The sequence below is a fragment of the Dicentrarchus labrax genome, unplaced genomic scaffold, assembly GCF_905237075.1.
Source record: "Dicentrarchus labrax unplaced genomic scaffold, dlabrax2021, whole genome shotgun sequence".
Classification (NCBI taxonomy): Eukaryota; Metazoa; Chordata; class Actinopteri; family Moronidae; genus Dicentrarchus; species Dicentrarchus labrax.
In genome coordinates this window covers 23,325,932-23,352,976 of record NW_026136715.1, presented here as the reverse complement: position 1 = coordinate 23,352,976, position 27,045 = coordinate 23,325,932, and the positions used below count along the sequence as shown (strand labels likewise).

General features: G+C 41.5%; 3 protein-coding genes across 13 annotated transcripts in view; 1 reads left to right on the top strand and 2 right to left on the bottom strand.

The window, feature by feature from the left end:
• The window catches only part of prex1 (phosphatidylinositol-3,4,5-trisphosphate-dependent Rac exchange factor 1), an 81,076-nt gene extending 80,116 nt beyond the window's left edge, over nucleotides 1–960 (bottom strand). The window contains exon 1 of one of the 2 annotated variants that reach the window (XM_051426475.1): nucleotides 532–960. In XM_051426475.1, coding sequence (XP_051282435.1) covers nucleotides 532–675 — 144 coding nt within the window. In that variant the 5' untranslated portion in view covers nucleotides 676–960. The remainder of the gene's footprint in view (nucleotides 1–531) is intronic. The other variant, XM_051426476.1, reaches the window with a different exon arrangement.
• Nucleotides 1–27,045, top strand: part of ampd1 (adenosine monophosphate deaminase 1 (isoform M)) — a 207,229-nt gene that overhangs the window by 97,806 nt on the left and 82,378 nt on the right. The window lies entirely within an intron of this gene.
• LOC127378027 (ral GTPase-activating protein subunit beta) lies at nucleotides 2,451–26,442 on the bottom strand. 10 transcript variants are annotated; one of them, XM_051426477.1, is made up of 32 exons: nucleotides 26,292–26,442; nucleotides 24,977–25,197; nucleotides 22,395–22,597; nucleotides 22,089–22,255; nucleotides 21,796–21,982; nucleotides 21,383–21,514; nucleotides 20,773–20,951; nucleotides 20,035–20,103; nucleotides 19,392–19,543; nucleotides 18,802–19,045; nucleotides 17,059–17,260; nucleotides 16,429–16,596; nucleotides 16,175–16,289; nucleotides 15,911–16,058; nucleotides 15,719–15,783; nucleotides 15,470–15,614; nucleotides 13,943–14,073; nucleotides 12,996–13,178; nucleotides 12,603–12,751; nucleotides 9,758–9,945; nucleotides 9,480–9,583; nucleotides 9,168–9,323; nucleotides 8,938–8,991; nucleotides 8,196–8,405; nucleotides 7,783–7,941; nucleotides 7,472–7,640; nucleotides 7,217–7,339; nucleotides 6,970–7,106; nucleotides 6,758–6,866; nucleotides 6,486–6,564; nucleotides 5,544–5,692; nucleotides 2,451–4,872 (listed from the first exon to the last, which is right to left on the bottom strand). In XM_051426477.1, exons 2-32 carry the CDS (start codon nucleotides 25,151–25,153, stop codon nucleotides 4,679–4,681), a joined length of 4,647 nt encoding a protein of 1,548 aa, XP_051282437.1. In that variant the 5' UTR covers nucleotides 25,154–25,197; nucleotides 26,292–26,442; the 3' UTR covers nucleotides 2,451–4,678. The 10 variants fall into 10 exon arrangements, with proteins under 10 accessions (XP_051282437.1, XP_051282438.1, XP_051282439.1 ...); XM_051426478.1 differs by having other exon boundaries at nucleotides 9,168–9,320; XM_051426479.1 differs by having other exon boundaries at nucleotides 13,943–14,064.

Genomic DNA, 27,045 nt, shown 5'->3' with positions numbered 1-27,045 from the left:
ATGCATTTAACATTTGGACTGAGAAGAAAGCTGTCATTACACGTCTGTGTGGGGGGAAAAAGCCACATTGTGTAGCCACCAAGGGCTTTAAACTAGAGCAGCGAGGTGTGTCTAACTTCTGCATTCTGTTTGTCTATAACAGCAACATGGGATTAAAAAGTTACTAACAGAGAAGGTAGGCTACCCCTTGTCTACAGAGCGTCACGCCAAACCCAATGCGAATATCTGGTGTTGTATCTTCATACCCATCCCGTCAGCTACCGCAGGCGACATTATCAAAGTTTATTTTTTTCCTTGCAGTGTGTGCCATTTAATGTACTGTAAGGGTGCCGAATATAAAAGTGTAGTCAGACACTTCAAAAAATGTCACCTATTTCTTAATACAACGTACGCGACGTGTATATGTTGGCAAAAAGAAAAGACAACATTGAATTAAAAGCCTTATGACTGGAGTTTGGCGTAATGCTCTGCCCGGTGCACGAGAGAGCGGAACGTGAACACAAGCAACGTGAAAGGTAATGTCAAACTTACCGACTGAAGGAAAAGCAACGTCCGGACATAATCCCTCTCGGTGTTGAGTATTTCATTTAAAACACAAAGCCTGAGCCGCTGCTGTCGGTCCGAGTCCTTGGCGGCGTGGATACCGTTCTCCAGATGCCCGTCGTCCTCTTCCATGATGGTAATTCAACCCTCAGAAAGGTTGCTCTCTACAGAAACACTATTCTCTTTTTCTAAGTATCCACACTTCGCTGAGTTGGTGCTTCAGTCCATTTTGCAGCCGCGAGCTTTCCGAAAAAAAAACCTCACGAGCGGTGATGCGCGACGCACCACGCACTGGAAATAAAGTTCACCAAAAGTCCCAAACAACAAGCGGAGAGCCGGGCTGTGTGGTCGCAGCAGCACCAGCTGAGAGCGGCCAAAGCAACAGTAGTTCACTTCAGACTGGAGACCGTGGACAGCAGGAGGAGGAGGAGGAGGAGGAAGGACCCAGAGACACACACAGCTCACTTCTGCTATGAGCAGTGAGCACAAACAAACAACATGTTCACAAACACACATCAGCAACCGAAGACTTACATTAAATAATGTAGTATGCAATGTTACAGTGGCTCCAAAGGGGACAAGAAATAGGCCTACAAGAACTAAAACTACTGCAGCCGCACTGAACTAATTCAGTCTGCGTACTAGGGAATGAACTTAAACATATAAGCCCATAAAAATATATTAAAACGTTATAAAACACAAAAAACAAACACTGTATTTGATATCATATAATCCCAATGACATTATATATTTTTGCCTTTTCTGAATTCCACAATGAAATGTCGGTTAATGTCATTTTAATATAGCAGACATGTAGCTTACCTTTAAATCATGCTGCCAAATACAAAGAATTTATGGTATTCAATGGAAACAAAACCATACAAAGAGCCAACAAAATGGTGGCTAATAGTTATATTGTAGTATAGTATTCTTCCTTCAATTGTAATATACTCTCGGTTTTTAACTTAAGACACAATAAACGGTCAGAAAGACTTCTAAGTTTTATGAAAAATGTACCTAGATTAATTTTTTTTTTTTACAAAAGTATGTCTTTTAATGGCGGGTTACGACCTATAATATTGTTTAATATTTATAATAAAGTGGTAAATGAATGGAGTATTTAATCCCTACCTGTCACAACAGTACCCCACCTGTAGTCAGCTAGTAACTTTAAGAGGAAGGCGCCCTCTGGTGGATACAGGCGGAAGAGAAGGAGCACTCTGTTGAACGACTCACATTAAAACAAGCCCCGGTGCAAAGTCAGGTCCAAACCCTTTCACTTTGTAATGCGTTGTAGTAGCACTGACTGGTCTCGTGTTTATTGTGACTCCAGCATTACCACATTGCACGCGGGGTCATGTGAGTCTCGTGCTTGAATGCCGCGGTCTCGGCCGCTACCGGATGATGAGCCGATTGTTTCTCAGGCCAACCTGAGACCGATTGTGTCGCCTGGTCCTCTCAGTTGTTACAGTATAAACACGAATTCAAATGGACACTGTGTCAATTTAAACCAGTTTAAGGGCGTACACTTGGGTGCATTGATGAATGGAGAAGACGAACAGCTTAAAGCTTACATCAAAACCTGTTATGGTTGACCTGCTACAAATCATATTTTCGGTTGTAGTAACGTTACGGCACACCTAGTGTCACAGGTCTCGCCCCGGAGCAGATGGCTGCCATATCCGGCTTGTTTCACCGCATTCACACACCACCGTTAACGATGAATCCGTTTGTGCTGTAAACACTCATAACAGAATAACTGCTTCTGATTCTGACATCATTTTGTCTCTAACTAATGAAAGTGATGGGGATCTAAACCTAGAGCCTGAGTTGCTTCTGGAGAGAAAAGGTCTATCAGTGCTGTGACATGCTGTGAACAGTAATTCACATATTAGGAATGGGAGAAATTAAAATGTCAATAATAGTTTTAATTGATGCATGTTACATTCAATACCCATTGTGATCCTCCCACACATAATTGCATACATACATAACTTCTCTCGCTATCTCAGATGAGGAATGCAACAGACAACTTGTAAATGCCTTACAGTATCATATATTTACATATCGTCCTCCGCTTCTGTACATGGCAAATCCTTAAATATGATCAAACGTCAGAGGAGTAACATAGGATACAATGTATGACTGATTGTATGTAGTTTCTTTGAAGCATATTTAATGTACTTTTTTTCCTTCAAAAAAAGGCATGTGCATAAAGCACTGTCATAAAAAGTGAGTCACACAATTAGACATGATAGGTTAAAAAGTCCACGACGCCTCTTCTTCATTCATATTTCACAAGATAAAACTCTTCCTTCAGCAGGGTTTTCTTTCAAAATGCACACAAGTACAAAAAGACATGTAAGGTAACCAAAGGGAATAGAAAATAAACATAAAATGTGCTCAGTGCATTAAGACTTTCCCATATAACAAAGAAACTAGAGGTGTTTGCCCTGTTCCATCTCTGTGATAAATAAATTCACATTGTTACAGGCAGACAGTGAGAGGGCTTGAATCAAAACCAAAGTACAGTGAGTAAACAAAAGTGAAATAAATTGTGAAGCCAAAAAGAAAAAAAGGTTACCAAAAACGTATGTGAAGGCAAAACTGCACATTTCTGTCATCCAAACTGAACATAACTGACAAGGTTAAATATTCTGAGTTTAGAATTTAAAAAATACAGCTTTGATCAGCCAAAATGCACGCTGTGTATAATGCTGTTAGCTACATCGAGTGTTTTGGCCTTTTAATCCATCACCACAGATTTGTTTGGAGGAGCGAGACACTTCAGCTGTGCTATAGTTCCGTTTGGTGTTGGCAGACTTCAATGTTCTTTGTGGTCATTTCATATTAGCCCTGCAAACATCGAGTGCAAACTCCACGAGCTCTGTAACTACTCTCTTTATCAGTAAACTCCAATGTTACCAAGCAGTAAGAGTAAACACATTCTAGGGCTATGTCTGGACTGAGAAACTTTACATTTTCAGCACTGTATTGTCTTGAGATTCTCATTTGTTTAAAGTGACATAATTTGTCTTTAAATGCCATTTATGGGACTTGGAGGGGTCACTGAGACTCCTTGTAGTGTAAATGGTTTGACTGGCGGAACAAGCATACATATGGCCATGGCCACACACACACACACACACACACACACACACACACACACACACACGCACACGCACACGCACACGCACACACGCGCACACACACAGTGCAGTGGCTGCTGTGAGATGGGATGACTTTCAGACTGGCACAGAGACAGCGCAGGTGTCAAAAATGACATCTGCACACAGTACAACGGAAGAATCCTATAAATCATCTGGAAAATAAAAAATATATATAAACAGCAATATTTGTGTGCTCAGTCAATTGCTGCGATGGCCAAATATGTGTTTGCACTAGGAAGACTTTAGCAGGTGTCTCTGCATGTAGATGACAATTTGTTGTAAAATTAGATTATGGGTTAATGCTGTCAATCGTTTCTTTGTTCTCTTGAAGCCACCTGCCCTGAAGCAGCTGCAGCGATGTTGTTTTCAATAACATTTTTTATGTCGCTTACATGTTTATCTCCTTGGCAAAAATCCAACCGTCAATCTGTTTGATTAAAACAAAAACAGATATGCAGATCTGGATTTTGAACACAGCTCTGTATTACCAAACCATCATGAAATCCACTCGTATCACTGGGCTTAAAGGACAAACGTTGCACAATTTCAGGAAGGCCAACAGTGTAACTATTGTATTGCAGTTTATGACAAGCAGAAACTCTTTTGCCACAAAGCATGAACCTAAATGAGGAGAGACAGTCACTGTTGAACTTCAGCCATTCAAATCTTCAGTGAGTGGCTGCGACATAGAAATGTAGCTTTTTCCACCTTGGCATGGTTTTTGACACTTTGCTCTTGGAGCCAAAGGCAGACAGTGTTGATATATGTATTCATATAAATAACAAAACAGTACAGTATAAATATAAAGATTCTGTGTGAGTGTGTGCGTGTGTATATGCAAGCACAGTTGTAAATGGTGTATATGAGTATAGGAGAAGAGAGTGTGTGTGTGTGTGTGTGTGTGTGTGTGTGTGTGTGTGTGTGTGTGTGCGGTTGTGAGCCAGTGTTAGGACAGGACAGGGGGGTTAGAGGTGAGGCTTTCCCTCCCCCACCTCGTGGAAGAGCGAGGTGTAAAACTCTGGCTCCAGTTGCTTGTTGCGGTAACGCTGGACAATCTCAGTTATTTTCTGCTTCCGCCTCACGTGAGGCGGGTTGTACAAGTCACTTTCCAGACGCTTCCGTCGGCACACATTGATGACTGTTTGCCGCACGAGAAACCCTGGGGAGAGGGATGCAAACACAGGAGCTCATCAGGGACAGTTTGTGATACTGTACAAAGGAATGCAATGCAATGGATGAATCCTATAACAAGTGATAAACCATGAAAATGTATAGCCACAGCACCTTCTTATCAGATGAAATTAGTGAAGATACACTTTAGTGTAGACTTATTTTTTTTAAAGTTAATGAAACTTTCATACACAGCTTCCAACTATGCCACCTGCTGGCCATTACATGCACTTGAGCTTTCCTGTGTTTTTCCAAGGCGAAGTTATGTATCAGCATGGGCGAGAGAAATACTTCAAATGTTTTCTTTCTCTCTGTACGAGATCACAGCTTGTGCAGCCTACAAGCATGCAGATATAAGTTTAACTTGTGAACACAAATAACAACCCTGCCTTGTTCCTATAACAAACCATAACTTCTGCATTGAAAAGCAAAATAAACAGATTAAATGGAGTTGGTTTCCTCTGCACTCCACACTCAAATACCAACCATAAAATATTAATGCGTGCATGTATTATAATTTCAGAAAGTCAAATGATCCTAATAGATTCAGCTGTGGAAACCATGTGATGCATTAAGAGCTGTTGCTGCTCCTCTCTCTGGTGAGAAAAAAAAGAAATGCATGGAAGGGAGGGAAAGACAAAGACAGATGTGAGCTATTACCTAGCGCTCTGCGGCTGACCACCATGCCGTCCACCAGGGGAATCACCATGCCAAATTTACCAACAGCTCCATGCAGCCGGATCCTGAAGAGCCCCGTCTTCAGAGGGTGGATGAAGATTAGAGGAACATCCTTCTCAAGTAACCCTGACCTGAAGTAGAACAACAGAGAGGAAGATGATTTAACAATGAATCTAGAATATTTGAGAAACCGTGGCACAATACCAAACACAGTAAAAGCACCAAATTCATAGATAATTACCAAATTAATACTTTACCATGTATCTTGACATATATGTAGAACTTAGATGTAAATGAAACAACTGAAAGAAAATGTGTCTATGTATGACTGGCCTCCTCCTCTGGTGCTGTTTTCAGCATTTGGATTGAAAATGAGAAAATGTCAATTTAGCAATCTTCACAAATGCCTCCCACCTATTATCGTTCAAGGGACCTTGGGCATTCAGGAATGTAGTTACATCACGAATGAAATGAATGGTTGTCACATCAGATCAGATCAGATCACACAGCTCCAGACAACACCCTCTCAAAAGGTGGCATTGTTCATTTGGTTGAACCATTTAAATCGGTTTGCGGTTTGCGGTCTGTCGCCTCAGTTGACAACAGCATGTTATCTCAACCTTAGAAAGGATAACCAAAGCTGTACAAATGACTAATTTTTCACAAAAACTGAATCTCCCTTTATGCTACTTCACACTTGAGCTAGGGTCACAGCTCTGCCACAGTTCCTTTTCTCTGCCTGCTTTTGCACACACTGCATGTTGTGTTTCCTGTTTTGCAATGCGTGTGTTTAGGCACTGCATGTTATCCTGCGTAATAAACAGAAATGGAGCACATGCTGTTTTGCAGAATTGAAATCTTCATTTTTGCACCTGACGAAAACCAATTCATGGGTCATAAGATAAGTGTTTTGAGTCTGAATACCTGCAGGAAGTGCTGTTGCTCATGCTAGCTTCCAAGCCTGTGCTGGTTTCCGCCAAGAGATCAGACAACGGGAAGTTCTCTAAAAACACAAAAACAATGGCATTCATATACCCCCATCCATTGGTTAAGTACTTAAAGAAACAGCTTTTTACAGCCAACTTTTAAGGCTATAGAAGCTGATTATTATTATTTTTTTGTGTGTGGAGAAACTCACTGACTGAACAAAAGAAAACAATAAAGAATAGTATAATCTATGGAGAGTATGTGCCTACCGATATCATCAAAGCGCTCCACCCAGACTACAAACACCTTTGTCTCAGGACCCAGTGGTGGGAATGACTTTCCAGTCGATGACCTCTTTGTCTTTACCAAAGGACTCAGCTACAGAAACAGCACAAAACACAGTGAGTGTAAGAAAAATGAAAAATCATAATCAGTGCTGTAAGCGTCCACTTCAGATAACCTCACATAAGCCAAACTGTACCTTTTTGGCAGACTCCAGGTTTTCAGAATGGTTGGGGAACAGCTCCAGTGTGAGATTGGGTTGTTTGAGTAAACCGGGCATGAGGTCTGTGTTGCTGTCTGCCTCCACTGTGGAGTCACTGTGCACTGATGACTCCTCTGGGAAACAACAAAAGAGCAAATGGCAACTCTGTCAACCCCAAATCCCTCACAGAGTTTTCATAATATACAGTATCTATCAATTCACATTCAAGGGAGTGAATGCTGACCGGAGTTTTCTGTCAAAGATGGAACAACGAAGGCAATCTCTGTCAGAGCATCAGCGTAGTACAAAACTTTCTTCTCCCCGTTGAACACTGAACCTCCTGTGTCCTCAGGAGTAGCTGCTTCCTCTACAGAAAAAAACAGAAGTTCAACATTGACTTAGTTACCACAAATATCCAACATGCAGATAACCATGCCACGATATGCATTCACCCACAGACCTCCTCAAACCTAACGCATTAGTTGGCTTAGTAGCTTACCTGTTTGTTGTATATCATTGCTGTCGGAGCACGAGTTGAGGGACCAGCTGGTATCAAGGTGTCCCGTCCACCCTGGGTGGCGTCCCACGTCCACAGGCCAGCCCAAGGACAGCAGGAACTCCAAAAAGTGGGGCTGGACGCTGGACGATGACTCCACGTTCCTAAGGATCTGATCACCACAAGCACGAGAACACACAGATATTTTTATACACATATTGTGAAAGAACTAACAAGGTAAAAATCTGCACGTTTTCAAGTTAAAATTCACAAAGAAACTTTTGCAAACAACCAATCAGCCGGACTTCCCTCACCTCAGGGCTGCTTTTCTGTCCAGCCCTCACATAGAAAATAAAGACAGTGTCAAATGGTCGGCAGGGAAGTAGGTCCAAATAGCTGATGTCATCAAAAAACCCTGGCAAGGATGACTCCAGGCCAATCAGATGAGGAGGTAGACGACTGTTGTTGGGCTCCTATCAATAACAAATGAATGTACATACATTCTAAATTAACTTTATTTACAAACAAAATGGTATAACATTAATGCTTTATACATTACAGTTTCATTATCATTCATCATTATTATTCATTCAACAGACTTGAATATAATCACAATGCAAAAGTACCAATTAAAGTTAAGTATAAGTAATTGGAAAGCTTGTATACAATATTTAATCAGATTTTCTCATGAAAAAACTGACAAATTGGACAAATTATGTTTACCAACCTTGAGCGCCTCCAGAGACAGAAAACCAAAGTGAGAAAGGAAGAGGCGTGCTGTCTGGAACTCCTGTGAGGGTGGAGGGGGTTTGCAGTCTGTCTGTGGGTCAGGGAAACGCTTGGACTTCCAGATTTCCTCGCTGTGCCGCTCCAAGGCGCTCTCATACTCTATCTGCTTGGTCATCAGAATACGCAGCTTGTCATGCTGAACTTCCAGCTGAAAAGAAGAAGGGCATGGGGCATGTTTTTAAAGATCATTTTAAGAGGCTGTGGCTGATGAACAGCACTCGATTGCATAAATCCAGATGAACCCACAAAAGGCAAGTCCCACAGTCCAAATACTGAGGTGTCACATCCCAAACCTGATGTGAAAAGAGTTCAAGTGTGCATAGGTGCTTTAAAACATTGAAATAAGACTTAACTGAAGAACAAGTCCCCATTTTACTAGCTAGACCTGTACAATGTAATCCAATCCAGTACAACAACTCTTGAATAAGTCCAGTCTTTGTGAAGCTTTTAATGTTCAACAGTGCGTCAGAGAGGTGTTGGTTCAACTCTGTGGTCATTTTTTCCATCCGTAGTTAGTGGTGGTTTTGGATTGCATTAAAAGCTACAAATTATTGCAAGGGTATTGCATTGAATTGTGAAACCGGAACAAAACGATCATCGTGTCACCAAACCAGATTATTTGACCCCTTTTTCCCCGCCAAGAGACACCCAAGGGAAATTTCCTCTCTCCAACAACTCACTTGTGGGTAATTACTCATCTGTCTTGAATCATCCTGCCAGCCCATACAACACACCTGAGTTTGTACAATAACAAATAACATTAGTGATTTACTTTATGGCTTTATTTTAGCCATGGCAACAAACAATCTTGCTTTATCTTTTTCCCGTAGTAGAATGATTTCATTTGTGTTTAATTAGTCATAGTGTGGGTACTAGATCAAGACAGGGTCCCACAGGAAACAAATCTCACCTCTTTACTGACAATGTCGTCCAGGTCAGGGATACTGACATCAGCTTTAACAAGAGGAATCTTATCCACCTCTTCTGGGAAGGGCCTTTGCTTGACGTTGTACTTGATCCCCACATCGTTGTTGGGCGTTGGACGGCCCTCAGGAACAAACACCTGCTGTGGAAAGAGAAAAGCAGAAAAATGTGGAACAGATTTGTGGTATCAGCAAAACTGATGTGGAGCTTCATGTTTTACTAAAGCAAAACTCTAGCATGTCATTTTTTTTAGCAATGCTCTCTTTCATGATGCAGTAATCTAACAGTGTGATCTCACCCTCTGATTGGCACGAGCTCCTCTGGGTTGGTGGAAAAGCTGCATGGTCCAGGCATGTCTGCCAGCCGTCCCTCGGATCAAAACTGTCACTGATGGACTGGGGTCTGTGAGGACAAAGGTGCTTTCATTTACGGAGAGACAGGATGGCATGTTGTTTTCTACATTTTGATTGACCAGTACTTCACAGATGACACAGTCTCTACTGAAAAAAAAAATTAACCTTAATTCTCTCCGATATCCAAACAAACCGCCAAAGGATGGATGATTAAGCTACTTACTCTGCTCATTGCCGAGAGGTTGCTCCAGCATGGCGAGGATGACCGAGTTGTCCAGGACAAAGTAGCGGAAGTTGCTGGCTCCAGTGGCACTCAGTCTGGCGTAGCGTATCAGGGTGTCTTCATTCAGCAGACTGCAGGTGGATGCGGTCCCACTGGGGGAAGGGAAGGCCCCCAACACCTGCATGATACTGGGGAACACCATAGTAAGAACATAAATATACAGTACAGAAACTGGGTCAATATGAACAATTTAGTACAACAACTTTTGTTGACTTTCGTTAACAAGACTTAAATGTCCAACCAAAGATACAAAATTGGCAGTCAAAAATAATGCAAATGTGAATTGTTGAACGGAGGTACTATTTCTCCTAAAAAGATGGCCCAGGACATGTAATTGACAGAGCATATATTTTCAAGGGAAGTCTCAAAACTGAATTTTAATTTCATTTATTTTTTTTTTTTTTTTTTTAAATAATAAAGATAAAATACAAGCTACATGCAACGTTGGCGGACCCCCCCCCCCCTCTTTTGGTTTTTTTCGGGGCCGGGCCCGGCCCCGCCGCGTCCCCGGGGGGGGGGGGCGGGAAGCGTTTTGCTACGAAAAACTGCTCCAAACTCAGCTCCGTATCGCTTCCTCCTGTGCCAGATGCTGTGCTTTCACTTTATCTGAATCTTGTCACGACAATTTTGGGGGGGGGAAATATACGTAGGCTGATGTTATAGGACCGTTCAGGGCAGACTGTTACAAATATATGAAGTTTATTGGAAATTGGACATTGCACACTGAAGTACTATTTTTTTTTTAAAAATTTTTTTTATTTGAAAAGGGGTTGGTTGGCGGGGGTTTTGACGTAGAGTCACAAATAGCTCAATTCTTCATGTACACTTAGTTTTTATAAGACTGTCCAATTATGAAGTCGATTTGATAAGTCCCCTATTTATCTTGCAATTTAATAAGTGACTTCCAGCGGTTTCACACTATGCTCCACGAACAATACTCCTAGGAAATATGGTTTGTAGATGTGGCTAGTGGGAGCGGAGGGGTGTTTGTGTTTCATCACTTTGAAAAAAGACCACAGAATTCAAAATGTCCAACTTTAAGACACCGGGACACCCCTTCAACGTACAGTCATAAATAGCACAACTTGTAATCAGCAAGATTATTCAAGAGTACTGTCAAGTTTTGAAGCAGATCTACAATTTTTTTTTTTTTTTTTTTTTTAAAAAAAGGGGGGGGGGGTTTAAAAAGGGCCTTTTTGGGGGGGGGCCCGGGGCCCGCCCTTCAACGTACAGTCACAAAAGAAATGCATTCAGCACCATGTTGGACTGACTGCCCATTTTGAAGAAGATCGTTAGAACGTGTAGGAGCAGATCATCAAATAGAAGCCCTGAAAGGCCAAATGACATCACAGTGTGACATTTGTTCAAAATGGCCAACTTTGAGGGCAGCCACGGACACACCCTTCAACGTACAGTCACAAAATATAATGCGTTCATTCAGCACCATGTTGTGACTGGACTCCAAATTAAGAAGATCGATAGAAGCTGTAGGAGGGCATCATTCAAATAGAAGCCTGAAATCAAAAATACATCAGTGTGACATTTGTTCTAAATGGCCAATTTGAGGGCCCCCCCCCCCCCCCCCCCTTTCAATTTACATTCAAAAAAAATATTTTTTTTTTTCACCATTTTTTTTTTTTTTTTTTCCCATTTTTAAAAGAAATCCGAAAAATTCCCTAGGATCAGTTAGTTCACAAAGAAGCCCAAAGTCAAAATGACCACAAAATGGCCGAAAAGTCAAATTTTAAATGAAAATACCGACTTCCGTGGGATTTGAGGTATGGGTCCAAGAGGCTTTGTACGCCCCATTATACCCTATTGAGTTTCGTACATGTCGGTAAAACGTGGCCCGGCTGATGTATTTTTATTCTGTAGGGGCACTACAAGCACAAAACCCGATTTTGGTATGTTAGCTTCAGGCACCACTCTACACGTGCTCTGTGAATTTCATATTCATAACTATGACAGTATCCGCACAGTGATTTACCCTGCCACCAGAGTGCCACCTAGTGGCGTGATTTTTCCTTTTAGGGAGCCTCAGGGAGCCATGGGGAAGCAGCGTACCAGTTTCATCTTAATCACACATACCGTTGTAGAGCTATAAACTCCTTCATTTTAAAGAGCGCCACCTTGTGGTGATGACCAAATTGTGCACGATGCCTAAGGAAGACATGGGGAACTATGGACCCAAGGTGGTGTTTTACAAAAAAAAAAAAATGGAAAAAATCCCCCTCTTCTTTTTGACGAAAAATCAACAGGAAGTGCTAATTTTATAACTTCCTTATTTTTTAAAATATCAAAATTCTTCAAATTACTTTTGTTGTCAGGACGGTCCACAGATGCTATGTGCAAAATTTCGTGCGAATCGGACAAAGTGTGTAGGATGAACACCAAAAAGTGATTTATGGACATTTCGCTCTAGAAAAAAAAATCTAGGCGGAAGTGGGCGTGGCCTATATGTGAGGTTCAGCTCCATTCACCGATGAAAATAAGGTTTTGAATGTGAGACAAACTATGGGGAGTTATTAGCCTTTCAAAATCGGCCAAAAGCGCCACCTAGTGGCCTACCTACTGGCTGATCTGCATGTGACGCATGGAATCTCTAAGTTTAATGAGGCTTGACAAATCTGCCAAATAAAATTGAGAGTTCCTAAAAACGCAGTTGAAGTTTACTAAAAATAATAATAATAAACATAGAAAAACAATATGGACCTTCCAGTTCATACTGGCTCGGTCCCTAAATACATGTTTTGCAACTAAAAACTGTAGAAACTCAGAGTCTCACCAGGACAGAGTCGCCTCAGCAGCATCCTTGACCCTCATTGAAGCTGGGTTGTGCTCCTTCTCCCCTTTATGTCGGACTTCCTGTTCCTGTCGGGACTTGCTGCCAGAGATTCCCAGCTCCACAATCTCCAAGACCTCTACCAAACAATCCTGATCGACAAAAAACAGAAGAGGCGACAGTATTCTAAGATATAAGTATACATTTTTCTTTCCAAATAAATGTCTCATTTAGGCTAGACTCAAACATGATTACCAACAAAATGTTCCTGACTAAATTTCTCTGAGAGAAATGGTACATTTTCTGTATGTTCTCGGCTTATTTTTATCAAACAATATTCTCTCCCCCCTCTTACCAAACAACAATTTAAGGGGAATTTCCATGCTTTAAACCTACCTTCTCATCCAGCATGTCAGGGTGTTCTGTGAGCCACACACAAAGAAACTGGAATGCAGCTACAATCATGGAGTGGAGGTCACGAGATTGAAGAGGAGCCGGACGGCTACACTGGTAGACAATGTACCCACATATAGAGCTGACAGCACGTTTACGGTCTGCAGAGTCTACCCCCACCTTCACCTGGTTGAGACATATACAAAAACAGTTCAATTACAGTACGTGAGAACTTAAGCATTTATATAAATTCAAATAACCGCCGTGTTGCCTTGTCCTCTTCTCTCTCTGCTCCTCAGCACCCTTCATTTGTGTGATATCAAGAGCCAGATATTTACATTTTATAAACAATTACTGTCTGTTTTATAATGTGATCTTATTTTGAGACTGACACCTCTCATAGCGTATCATAGCAGGTTCACTAGTTAGCTGGGAACAAGTGTACAGCCATTACCAGGCAGAGAAGCTGCAGGCCACTATCCAGAAACTTCTCTCATTCTGGTCATTTGTGGTACTGTGTTGACAGTTTGAGGGCAACTACCATGTTGCACATGGGAATTTCTGACTTAGAAGTCGTCATGAACCATTTGAACGCACCATAGTTTTATCCTCTGTGAGGCTAGACTGTCTCATTTGGGCAGGAGTTGCACTAGTTAACTGGAGCCAGGGGTTAAGATCAAGTAAACAAGACATCTAAAAGGTTAGTTTCATGGTAACATCGTTTATTTTTTCTGTAAGCCTACTAGGAGGAGCAAATCCAGGGTTTACCATTCAAAAAAGCTGTTTTATGACAGCTTTTATTAAGTGACGTTGAGGTGACAATACAACAGCTTCCAAGACGGTACGACGGACGAGTGAACTGAAAGCCACACAATAGCCTCACCTTGGCCTGGCCAGCAAGTAATGCAGCAGATTGTTACAGTGAGCTTCTGTGGTGTTTGTAGCTTTACCTTGGCAAGTCCAGCCAGCAGCTCCAGGGCAGCCAGTGAAATGCTCATGTCTTGCCTCCACTGGGAGTTCAGTCTCTGGGTGACTAGGTGGATGCTGCGCACCAGCAGGCCTGCCGCCGTATCTGGAAGAGCTAGACCATATAACACCCCGAAATACCACACACCGCAAAGAATAGAGCAAAGCAGAATTCAGGCCAAACAGCTGAGGTATACAGGACAACAGGAAACATGTCCTGGATGCCCAGTTAGTAGATATGTCTTGGTATTGAAAACATGCATTACAATAGAGACTTAAATCAGTATAGCACACAATGTTGATAACAATTCAGGCAGACTGAAGAATAGATGAACTGTTAACGAATAGGGCTGAGCGATCAAGTTTTGACTTGGAAAGAAAAAAAAACTTTATGCATGATATAATCATCCAAAACTAAATTAATTAATTACCAGGCCTGGTCTGATAAAAAAATCCACAACACACAAATACATGAAACAATAAATATACTGTTGTTGTTATCTCGTGGGTTTTAAGTGATAGAATAATCGGTTGCTATGAATTTGTAACATTTGGGGATGTTCCGCTGGTTTATGTGGAACTGACACAAAAAGGTAGTCACAACTTGTCGGACAGCATCGTTTCTCAGTTTAACCTACAATAGATCTTTTTCACAGAAGCCATTTTGACATGAAATACCAGGATAAACACGGGTACTTTTATTGTTGTTGTATTTGTCCTATCAAGATTAAGCATTTCTCAAACTGACTACCCATGTCAGGGTTTCTAGCTAAAGAACCTGAGGATGTCTAAACACAGTGCTGATGTGACTAAAAGCGATTGTGTTGAGGCTTCTGCATTGAGATCATTAGGACTTTCAAAACAAGATAAATCCCAAATCATGCTGAATTGGCTGTAGTGTATGAACAGTTGTCCCCAGACTCCTGCCTACTCTACAGCCTCATTTTTCCTGTCCATTACTGTGCCTCACAACACAATGTTACCATCCCGTCCTACAGGAACTCTGCGGAATACCCCCCTACCCCCTATTTCCTGCACGGCAAAGTTGCCTATAAGCAGTACAGCCTTCAGCATAAATGAGTATGAACTTGTGAGTGAAAAATTAAATGAGATTGTCATTATTGACATAGTGTCCAACACATTCATTGAGGCAATCATCGCTCAGCCCTACCGAGGAAAAGACAGAATCTTTCAAATACTTTTGATTAGGCAACATTGTTGCAGCTTATCAATTACTGAAAGAAAAGCAACCAGCCCAGACACTCCATAACACAGCATCACAGCAAATGACTTTGGTTTCACCTACAAAGACATTTCACCCAACGCTTCTTAACTCTGCATACCACCTTAACCACGCTAGCTATAAAGAACAAATGCATTCATTCAATAAGTTACATGTTTTGCAGCACACAGGTACTGATCACATGAAATTCCAGCAAGCCTGTTATGCAAAGCTGGCACCGTTATGTTAATTCACCGAGCACAGGGGTATTAGTTAATGTGTCTCTTACCGTAGTCTCGAAGCAAGGCCTGGGCAGGACGCTCAGAGTCTGGGCTGGTGGCCTCTGTGCTGCCCCCGCTGGTGAAACTAATGCCACTGTTGGTACGGCTGTGACTCTGACTCCTCACTGTCATGTGGCTCCCATCTATACTCCCCTACCACCACGAAAAACACAGCGATGTTGATGTCCAGTTCAAACTGCTTCCAGCATCATAAAATGTTAATCGTTTAGCAGTAGATAGCAGTGAGCTGGGCTTACTGTTTCAGTCTGTGCACCAATGGATTCCAACAGCGCTGAGTCTTGAACAATGTTTAGCATTGCACCTGGGAGGAGAAATAAGTATTATTCTTATTATTGTCTTATTATTATAAATGAGACTTTAACACAGTCCAAAAGCGTCATAAGTAAGTAATATGGAAAGGCTAAATAAATAAGATATGAAGTAGGTACCCAGGATGAGCTGTGTGTTGGTGGGGTCAGTCTCAGTCTGCAGTGCTCCTATGAGGACATTGACGAGACGTAGCCTCAGGGACAGGAAAGACACAGGTTGGTCATGAGGCCACCCGTCCTCCTCATTGAACTTCCCTTCCAATAAAACCTAGAGCAAAGCATTAACATGGTAAAGAACCTGGCCTACTTGTTTTTAACAAGTGGCATTATGGTGCAGAAAATGTTTCATTAAGGATTTCACATAAGGTACATGGAAGCTGTTACCTCTGATTTGATGTTACCAAAGTGATGTGGCAATGGCAGCATGGCAAGCAGGATGTTAATGGAGGCTCTCCTCAAGTCGGTAGGATTTACATACATCTTGAATTTGGACAGCTCCCTGTTAGAGTAAAACCAATGTCATGGACTTCAAGAAACATCAGACAATATTCTGAAAACCTCTGAAGATAAATCTCTCTCAATTTCTCCAGTAACTAAAAGATGCTAATTACATGACTGCTCCAAAACTTGTTTCCTACCTGTCTGGTACAATAGTCTCCAGGGCAGCTATGAAGTAGGGCACCACCACATTGATGCCCTTCAGGTCAGTACAGAAGAGAGAGGAAGAGTTGAGAATGATAGAAGCCAGGACTGGTCTACAGATGAAATCAGAGATCTGGAGACCCTGAATCAGGACCATGTAGAACCTGCAGAAACAGAAAGAGGTATTAGGGCTGCTTCCTAATAATCGACTTGATCATCAGTCATCAAAATCTGTTCAGGAGCTGGGCTTTGCCATCAGGACATAGGTATCAGGGGAACACAGACCTTTTTTCTCTGTTAACACAGGGGGTCCCTTACCGGTGCACTGTTGCACATGCTAACTGCACTAGCTGCTGCCAGTAGCTCTTTTACAAATACTACTCGACTTGCACAGTTTATAATCTTAACAGCAAAACCCTAAATTGAATGCCTACAGTTAAACTGGAGATATACTTGCTTTTTAGCCATGCATTTGCATCACAGCACAACGATTCAAACAGACGCAGGATACGCGAGGCAGCCACCATGCACACATTAACACCTAGTTAAAAGCAAGGATATCTCCAGCCTTAGGCTGCTGATAGTTTGAATTAGCATTTGGCTTTAAAAAAATACTAGTATGTTACCTGGACAAGTAAACAGGCAAAATCTCTTCTCCAGTTTTCTTGCTACAGAAGATGCGGCACAGAGTCCCACAGGCCTCAGCTCGTCCTGCCTCATAGCTCTCTGGGAACTCATTGGCATCAAACAGAGGGTTGGACACCATGGAGTCTGTAGACATTTGGGAACCCTTCCTTCTCAGCTCCAGACCTACTTGAGTGGCTATCGCTGTAGAGAGTGTGAAGAGACAGAGAATGAAAGGACCCTAAATTGTAATATGGTCATTAGTATACATGCATGTATGTATGTATGTATGAGAAACAGGCAAACATAGACATGTAGCTACTATATGCACACTACAATAAAAAAGTAAACATAGTACAATTTTTAAAAACAAAAAAGCACCATAAAGCAGACATTTAATCGCTATTACAACAAGAGGGAACAAAGACCTCAATGACTGCAAACACACACATATCATTTAAAAGCATTCAAAAGGGAACTCTGACACAAAGAGTTTGCCATAAATGTTCTACCTATCACTGGCAAAGCATGACCGAGTGTAGTGTGCTAGTAATAAAATGTTTTCAGTTGCAAAACCACAAAGCAAAATCCCTGTGTCAGCTCCCTCGCTGTTGCAATTATATGACTGTCACTCAAGGTACAGAACATTCACTTCATGCGTTGAGGCACCAAACCAATAAAATCAAAACTCAAGTGAACTGACAATACAAAAAGGAAATTACAAGAAACAAAACATTAATGCTGAACTTGTAGGGGGGTCTGAAACCAAATAAGGATTAGTGTGACCGAAAGGAAAATAAAATGAGAACTTAAAAACGGGGTGGCGTTGTCACAAACTGGCAACGTTATGGTTGAGACAAAGTGGTCAGTTGGTGAAACCCATTCAATCACCTTTGGAGAAACGCTGAGAGAACGCTGGTGAACTTTTTTTAAATATATATATATATATATATGACAAGCAGTGGGAACAGAAAACAATGGCGATAATGGCGATGATCATGAAGAACTCAACTAAAAAGCAGGAAGATTTGTCAAGAAACGCAAATCAAGTGAGGAAAAAAAGCTGCCGTTCCTACTTACAAGATTTATAAGAAAGGAGAATTTGGATAAAAGAGGCTGCAAGATAACAGAAATAGTGGAGAGACACAAAATCAAAGCAGATCCAATATTTTGGGATCAATTCATATCAGGCATGAATTGTGTTGTTTTTTTCTTTTTGTTCTCCTCAAAACATGACTTTTGACCCATTACAACTCTTTAACATTAATCAGACATGGTAGACACGTGCAGGACACTACACCAAAAAGAGAAAAATAAATGGAGAGCCAATGATGAGCCAAATTTCTTTTAAAATACCAAATACTGTATGTGCTGTCACCTACTCCTCTAATGATGATTTTACCAATAAAATGACTATATGAAGTCCTTAGCATATGGTTATAGTCTATATGCAGTTTTAGCCAGGTTTAAATAGTTGGTAGATGTAAATGGATTAGAATCAGATGGAAATCTCATACCAGGCCACTTCTAACCAAGCCCTCCACACACAGAAAGGCACAACGAAGTTTCAGAGAAAATGGTGAAAAAAAGGAAAGGATATCCCGAAGACATACAGTAAAAAAAAACATAACAGACACCAAAAAACACAGATAACTCCACAAAAACACATACTAATGAACAGCAACAAAACACCCACCTGCCCATGCATAAATGAAAACGCTATTAGCCACCGTCTCACTTCTTACCCGTCATGCTGGGGTCTCGGCTGAGGCCGCTGTGGAGCTTACAGTGGACCAGAGCAGCGTCAAAAAGCCACTGGCCGAACAGGTTGAGGATGCTGTTGACCTTTGGCCGCGCAGGGGCCGGCAGGGGCCGAGACTCCCAGCTGCTCTGGTTGGGGCTGGATAGAAGGGTCGGGGAGGACGAAGTCTGCTGTTGCTGCTGCTGCTGTTGCTGCTGGGATGCTTTGGTTGGTTGACTACCGCTGCTCTGCAGGGTTGGGATGGATAGGAGAAGATATTTTTTGTCCACGTGTTGTGAACATGAATAGTGTAACTAACAGATCACACATAGAGAAGATGAGTTGAGATTTTCTCAATTAAATGGGACAAAAAAAATGGCAATAGATGTGATAGACACATTGATTTTGACAAGTGTAATGAATGCTTTCAAAAAAAGTCTTTCTGATAGAAATCTCTATCACAAATGAATTAGTGTTGTTCTGTCTATAGATTAGCTTGGAAATAATGACATACAACGATAAAGAAAGAGACGTAAACTTTTTCTAACTCTGCACTTATTATTTTCTATGGTTAAATTGAACGCTTTAACTTACAGTTGAACTCTTGCTCGTGGTTTTGGTGACCACTGTATGCCGTTGCTTGCGGCTGTGAGGGGGCGTGGTGTTGGTGATCGACGGGGGTGGGGACATGCTCATTCTGTTGACGGGGGTGGGCGGGGCACTGTCAGCTCTGGGACGTGATATACCTGTTGGAAGGAAAGTAAAATGAGCTAGGGACCTTGGCTACTGTTTTCCCCTCCATTTCTGATTAGCCCCAGCAAACAATGAAAAAATATTTATCCCGCCATTTTTCCAGTGGACAAAACACGTTAATGTTAATGGGTAAATATAATCATTTGAAGCCATTTTCCAAATTCCATTTTGTTAGAGAGAAGAAGAAGAAGGCTTCAGAGTCTGGGAGTTGATCATTGACAATGTTCATTCATAGACATGCAGACGGTTAGATACAAATCAGCAGTAATTGATATCCATCCATCTTGATTGACCTTTTCTGCCCCGCCCGCCCCCGCCCAAGACACCCCTTGCTGATGATCTTGTAGCCTAGTCTGAATGTCTGGGACATACCATTTTGCTATAGCAAGACTAACCCCCAGTAGTTAATATCATCACCACCAATAAATAGACCAATCCATCACATGCCAATCTCATTATATGATGTATCAGCTGATGTGTGTACCATGAGAAAGCAGCACTGGACAAAAAGTGAACACCCTCTCCCGTACATCTCTCTTTTCAACAGAGACACCTAAAGAGAAAAATACACACTGACATGTTTCTATTCAAATGTTTAAACAGATATTACTGACTGACATCCTCCATCTTGATTTTACTCAGACGTAGTGCCTGAACAACAACTGGAAAGGAGTAAAACGGTTACAAGAAATTAATGCTTGGAATGACTTTCACTATTCACATAATCACATATACTTTACACTTCTATGAACCATTTTCAAACAATAAGTTTGTTTTAGATTTCTGAATGCATTTTTCTTACCCTGCATGGTTAAAGTTGACTTTTTTTCATTAGCTTGAGTGAGATTACAATAAACACTATGCAAACTTTTGGTGTAAGTATCATCTCTTTTGCATGTAATACAGGACAGGCTTTGCCTCAGCCCATGCAACAATTGTGTCATTTTGATAATAGTAAACTTATGTTTAATGTTATGGGTTACCTTTCTAAAGCAGTTACCTGCCTAGAAGTCAAAAATCTAAAACACAACATCATGCATTGCAAAACTATCAGTAATGTTAACACGTTTTATAGTATGTTGGCTAAAATGTTAGGGATCTTACTGCTATGTTTTTCATTTAACTCTGAAATATACTCCTTTGTGGCTTCTGAACATTGACAACACCCTCTTAAATGTCTCATGACATTTATCATTTTGATTTTAACTCGGCATCCTCTTACCCAAGAAGGCATCCACTAGGCAACTGACGCCCCTCATGGCCCTGAAGAATATCTGGGGTAGCTGTTTCAAACATGGATGCAGCACCACTTCATGAGGGATACCGCTGGAGTTAAGAAACTGTTCCTGAAACTTTGGAGTGGTGCTCACTATCGCAGGGTTGCTCAGGTCCACGGGGTTGCTACAAATAGACAGAGAAAGAAAGAAATGCATGGATTAAGCACGCTTATTTGGATATATCTGATGTCGGATTCTGTGGTGGCTTGGAAGCAGAGAATCAGTTCTGTGACATTTAATATTGTGAGCACTGAGATGACGACAGAGCAGTATCACCATGATTTTGAGATTCTGAACACATTTGGGGCAAACCACAAAAGATAAATGAGATGACTTCAACTAATATGATTAAATCTAAGAAGAGGAATGAGTTTCAAACTTTAGATTGTGGCTGCAGTGCAACCATGAGGAAGATGTTTTGGAGCAGACTGTTCAAGAAAGACTTCTCTGTCCGTTACAACACATAAAAAGTAATCTGTGTCTATTTAGTTAGACTGATGGGGAAAGAACATCTCTTTTCCAGGTTGGAACCCAGAAAAACAACTGTTTATTCACCTAAGCATGTGGAGAAAGCGGTACCACGTCTGTGCCACACAGTCGTTGTCCATCTCTAAAGGAATCAGGTTGGCATCTTCATCAGGAACTTTAAAAGGTGGGAAGGATGGTCCGTGGGTAAAGCGCAAAAGCCTGGATTGAAGAAGTGAGACAATAATGAACAGATGACCACATCTTATTATTTTTCCCACTGACATTATTACAACCGCCAATCATTTTCCCACTTCAGAAGGTACAATTGTTAAAAATTTGATTTGCTTCTCCCATCTGTGGACACAGGAGTTAAACAGGTTAGACAAGCCAAGTCTAAGTACAATACTTTAAACATAAACAAAACTCACTGTCAGTGACAAACTGTATGAAACCTCTTTTAGTACTAAATCCAGGGCCACATGAAGTTAAACTGTTCTAACCTGGAGGTCAGGGCACAGGCCACTCTGCTCCACTGCTCTACAACAGGAGGGTGGTGTCTCCAGTTGGCCAGCATCTCCCTTGCTGTCTTCCAATATGGCGGCGTGGGAAAGCAGCGTGCACATGCCAGGAGCCACACCTCAAACAGCACTGCCATCAATTTCTCTGCCAGTTTCTCTGCCACCCCAACTGAAAGAGGTGAAAATATTCAAGGGATTATAGATATTAGTAATTATCATTATTAACCTACAAGAAATACAGCAAGAGGGGTTGTGTGGCACAGGGCGGGGCATACCTCCAACCGTGGGTGGAGCAAGTAATGTGTCGTTGATGCGAAGCAGGAAGAGCAACAGCACCTCCCAGGTTTCCCTCACCATGGAAATAGACTCTCGTGCCAATTTCTGGACTGCAGTCAGAACTTGCTGGCAAAGCCTGATGTGGTTCAGACTGTGCTGTTCAGGCCTGGAAGGAGACACAGAGTGTTCAGGGGACATGGAGGAAATTGAAGAAAATGTGTACAATATGCACCAAGTATACCTTTAAATATAAAAACTACAGTTAATGGAAGATGAAAGCTCATCTGTGAACATTTCTGACATACCTTGGTACAAAGACATTGTAGAGATGTTTGAGGATGGTCTGGACATACATATTGGGCTCCTTGACCACAGGCTGAGGCATGGAGTCCCTGGGCGACACCAGGGCCATCATCCAGTCTGTATACACATCCACACACAGCTTGACAGTGTCCCCCTCTAGGGGGAGGGTGAGGCCATAACACAGCACCTCCATGGTCCACTTCACCTAGGAACCAAACCAGTCTCATTAATCTATTTGAATGTTTTCAGATTATTATTAGTTATCGGTTTATTTTGTAGCATTTTGCCATGTGGCATGATTGTTGTTGGTCAGTTTTGTATGCCACTGCACATCCAACAGAAAATTACCGCTCTCAAAACAGATTTCTGCAAGTTCTGCAATTCTTTTGATATAATACTGTACCTTTACTGTAGGTCAATCTGTACTATGTCATGTGAGTAACCATAAGCAGTTTAGCACATCTGGTTTAGTGTCTCATAACACGGCGGGGCAAAGGTTTAGGGTAAGGTGATGATGGCAATAACAATACACTGCGTCTCTTAACCATGTTTTAGTTTCCTAAAACAGACCAGATATTCAGAAGGCAACTAATGAGTGAAAACCAGATCATCATTGTACAAATGTTAAATTTTAAACATTGGTGTAAACGCAAAGACAACAGTTAAGACAGAGGATATGCAGTCATGTTTTATCACCTAAGGTTCCAATCCAAGTCCTTAAACTGTATGTTCAGCACAGATACAGATACATACTTAGTCTGAAACCGACCCGCAGAACAGCTCTCCCTTGACAGTCTCCTGCCATGTTTTGTATAATTTCCTACACTGTTTTGTGTAAAAGAAGGGAGAGTCAATGTGGCTCAGTGGTGACAGAAGGGTTTATCCATGTTTTATCCTCAGCATGAATGAGGTTCAAGGCAACAGCAGCACTCCATATGCATGGTGCACCTGAGAAGCGTTTGCTGAAATATTTTTAACCCAACGCAGCTCCTCACATCTCTTCCTGATGCTGTCACATCATTAACTGAAACTCCTGGCTAGATGTGAGCTCTGCGGCTGAATTGTTCACAACTGTGCGTGTGTTTTATCAGAGCATAGGGGAGACTTTTTCTGACAGCTGGCGTAAACCAAGCATACAAACAAAGGGATGAGAAATTGATCTGGCTTTTTTAAGTCAAAAACATCTTAAATCAGACTCTGTCCTGACCGTACAGAGGGGCTCAGGACATCCTTATCAAACATACTACTATTGTTTATCACTGAAAATATACTATGTGCCTCAGAGGCTTTAAGAGATAAAAATGACACATATTTTTTTACATAATCGGAGCACGACATTAAGAGAAAATACACAGCACATATACATAGGCACACTGTGTTCATTTTCCTGAGCATGGATGGTGAAGTGAAGGGGGAACTTAACCGACAGCACTAAGCGTCTGTTGTGTTTCAAACCTAAGCCTCGTGCAGAGATAGGAGAAGCTATCTCTGTAGCACTTCATCCGTCACACCTTTATATGTTGATAATGATATATGAGTAGCTATACCAAAGATACTCTTGAGTTAAAAACTATGACAGCCACCTAGGTTTTGCCTAATGGCATTTAAATGGAGAGGAAAAAAAGGACTCTGCTCTCATGACATAAAAATTTAACTCTTTAGCCTCAATGTCAAGCCTTACAGCTGGTCAAAATCAGAGTACGTAACGTACTGTCATCCCTACACTTAGACTTGGCAGTGGTACTGTAGTTTCAGGCCATGATTTTAATGGCAGGAACTGGGAAACTGGTAAGGATTACAAGAATGATGAATGAAGCTAAATATAGAGAAGACCTTGAATAAATCCTGCTCCACAGTGCATGCAAACTCAAGACACAAAGCACAAATCCAACATTTGCATATATTTCTCATGTATTTTTGTATTTGTCCTTATTGGGTGTAGTGCTTGCACTTAAAAGAAGTTAATGTCATTCAATTAAGTGAAGGGATTCAAATATCACTTATACCTCCCACCAGTGCAGTTATTTTTAACCATATATCTAAACTGATTGTCACAGTAATGATACAATGATACAGGTATCTGTATGTAAAATATAGGTTCCCGCAGTGGGCAGGAGCCGCTGCATTTCTGATTCTGCCTCCTCACATGTAAATAGCATAGAGTTGGTGCAGCTTACAGATGACACTTATGACTACACCAGTGATGTAGGAAGCTGTTCCTTTAAGTTGATAACTGCTCAAATCGCAGCATGTCATATCAAACAATGGTCGTGCAGAGTAAAAATAACTTGAATTCCACCACTGTGGTGACACGAAGCAGAATTTCTACAAAATTTCAAACACTGATTCAAAACAGATTTGAGTAGCTGAAGCTCAAATTAAAAGATCAATCCCTTAGGTTACTAATCGTAACTCCTGCTGCATAAGCCATCTTTTTATTCGAAGTACAGGCAATTTGTGCAGGTTTTGAGCTGACCAAAGCATTGGTAATGAAGCTGGTAGCTTGGCAGACTACTAAGCATTAAAATTATGTCAAACACTGAATAGTTGATCAGTTGCAAAGTACATTGGACCTCTTTCTCACCTCCTTGTCTGTTTTGAGGATGTTTTCTGTGGCGACAGGGCTTACAGCTGTGCCCAGAGGTTTGACCACAGCATTTGCCACCTCTGTGCCCACAGTGGTGGGATAGGTGTGCAGGACACTGAGGTGGCCCTGGTCACTCTGCACCACCAACTGCAGCGAGCGCCACTCGGAGTACATGCTGCTGATGTCTACTGCACTCTACTCACACCTCCTGCCTCCACCTGCAGACACACAACACACACACACACACACACACACACACACACACACACACACACAGAAGTCGACTCAATAAGGAACATTGGGAAAATTATGAAGAGGCCACTTAACTAATATCTTAAACAAAACAAAACTGTTGTTGCAAGAGTACTTCTGCTGTCAGTATGTAACCTTGCTAACAGAGAAACACACACACACACACCTCATACAAGATTCTGTTTGATAATTGATTTTGATCTAGACTATCAAAAGGTCCATCAAGCAGTATTTCAACTTTAACTTGCTGAACTGGTTTACTCGTATCTTACGTCGCTAGGTTATTTTGGTGGAAGGAAAATGAAGGATGAAAACGTGTAACGACAGCAAAGATAAAAGATTCAATTATATGAGAACAATTGTCGTTTGGTGCAGTGCAAGCACAGCGGAATAAATGTGACCGTTCATTAATGTATAGCTAACGTTGGTGTATCAGTAAACAAGACCCATCCAACAGACCAAATCTCTTTATGTCGTTCATAACGTTTCGTCCTCTCCTTCCAGAGAGAACTAAGTATCATAATAGCACTACATAGCATAAGTTAGCTATCTTAAAAACTATAAGAGCTGGCTTTTATTCCCTGTAAGCGTAAACGAAGTCAAGGGATGAAACATAACAGCCTGGTTTCCTTGTAAACCTCGGGTCGGTAACAAGGCGAGGAATCACAACCAGGAAACGGCTCTGAAAATGATTAGCTTGCTAATGTTAGCTCGCACTGACATCCAAACATCTTCCTAATCTTGATGATGACATTAGCTAGCTGGAGTTAGCTCCCGGCTGGTTGGTTTCTGCGTTACAAGGCGGTCTCTCTGGATAAGACAAAAAGCTGTCGTTAGGAAAAACCGGCGGTTCTATGTGCTAACTTATCAGTTATCTCAAACTACGCTGTAGTTGATCCGACGTTGCTAGCTAGCTTAGCTAATGTTCGCTGCGCTAGCCCGTTCGTTGACATTAGCGGAGCTGGCTGTCATTTGTGCTAACGTTAGCTACCTAACTTTGCTAAGGCGCTAACGTTTGCTCGCTAGCTAACGTTAAGGAACCAGTAGAGTTTTCATTTACCTGCACCAACTGGAAATGTTGTCATAACAAAGCTCTGAAACTCGCAGTCTGTGCTTTCTATGTTTCCTGTTCTAGACCATAACAGCCTCCATCTTCGCAATGTCAAGGCTTGGATATTGCAGCTTGATGGGCTAACGGGAAACAGGATCCGTAGATTGACGCCCCCTACTGCGCTGCTACAGCAACTGCGTCAGACCCGATGTTGCCTTCAGGTGCTGCTGGTGAACTCCCTTCCGCTCGTAATCCTTCTTGGCGTCCACTCAAGCACTCTCCGTCAGCTATGAACCAAACAATGTTTGTCTTCGTGATAGCTAATGGAAATGATAGGAATGATGTGTTTTCATCTCAGGGAGGTTTGCGTGTTGTTTAGGGGCTCCGATAAAGGCCACAGTATTTTAAAAATGAAATAAAACAAAGGATCAAATTGAAGTTAGATTATGTAGAATCATTTTGCAAAAGGTTTGACCCTAGGTTTTCTGAATGACACAATGTTTTGTTTGTAAAATAAAACAAGAAGACAAGATGAAACAAAGATTAAACAGGTTTTGAAAAAGGGTAGCCTATACTTTTGTATTGCAGTCTCATTAATATTAGGGTGCCCTGAACCAGTTTGGATGAATAAAGAGCTCGGAGTAGCTCCTGAACTGGTATGAAAAGGTCACCTGATAATCAGAACCAAGTATATAAAAATATATAATGTTCACTTATTGAGCAAGTTGGACCAAATATCAACATTCATCCAACTTGTTTTTTC

What these genes read in the sequence shown, in the direction of transcription:
- LOC127378027 (XM_051426477.1), bottom strand. Translation starts at nt 25,153, where the DNA reads ATGTACTCCGAGTGGCGCTCGCTGCAGTTGGTGGTGCAGAGTGACCAG. An exon ending in GAGACTATTGTACCAGACAG is followed by an intron (nt 16,290 to 16,428) that starts GTAGGAAACAAG and finishes TTACTCTAACAG; the next exon opens with GGAGCTGTCCAAATTCAAGA. An exon ending in ATCTTTGACAGAAAACTCCG is followed by an intron (nt 7,107 to 7,216) that starts GTCAGCATTCAC and finishes GTTGTTTCCCAG; the next exon opens with AGGAGTCATCAGTGCACAGT.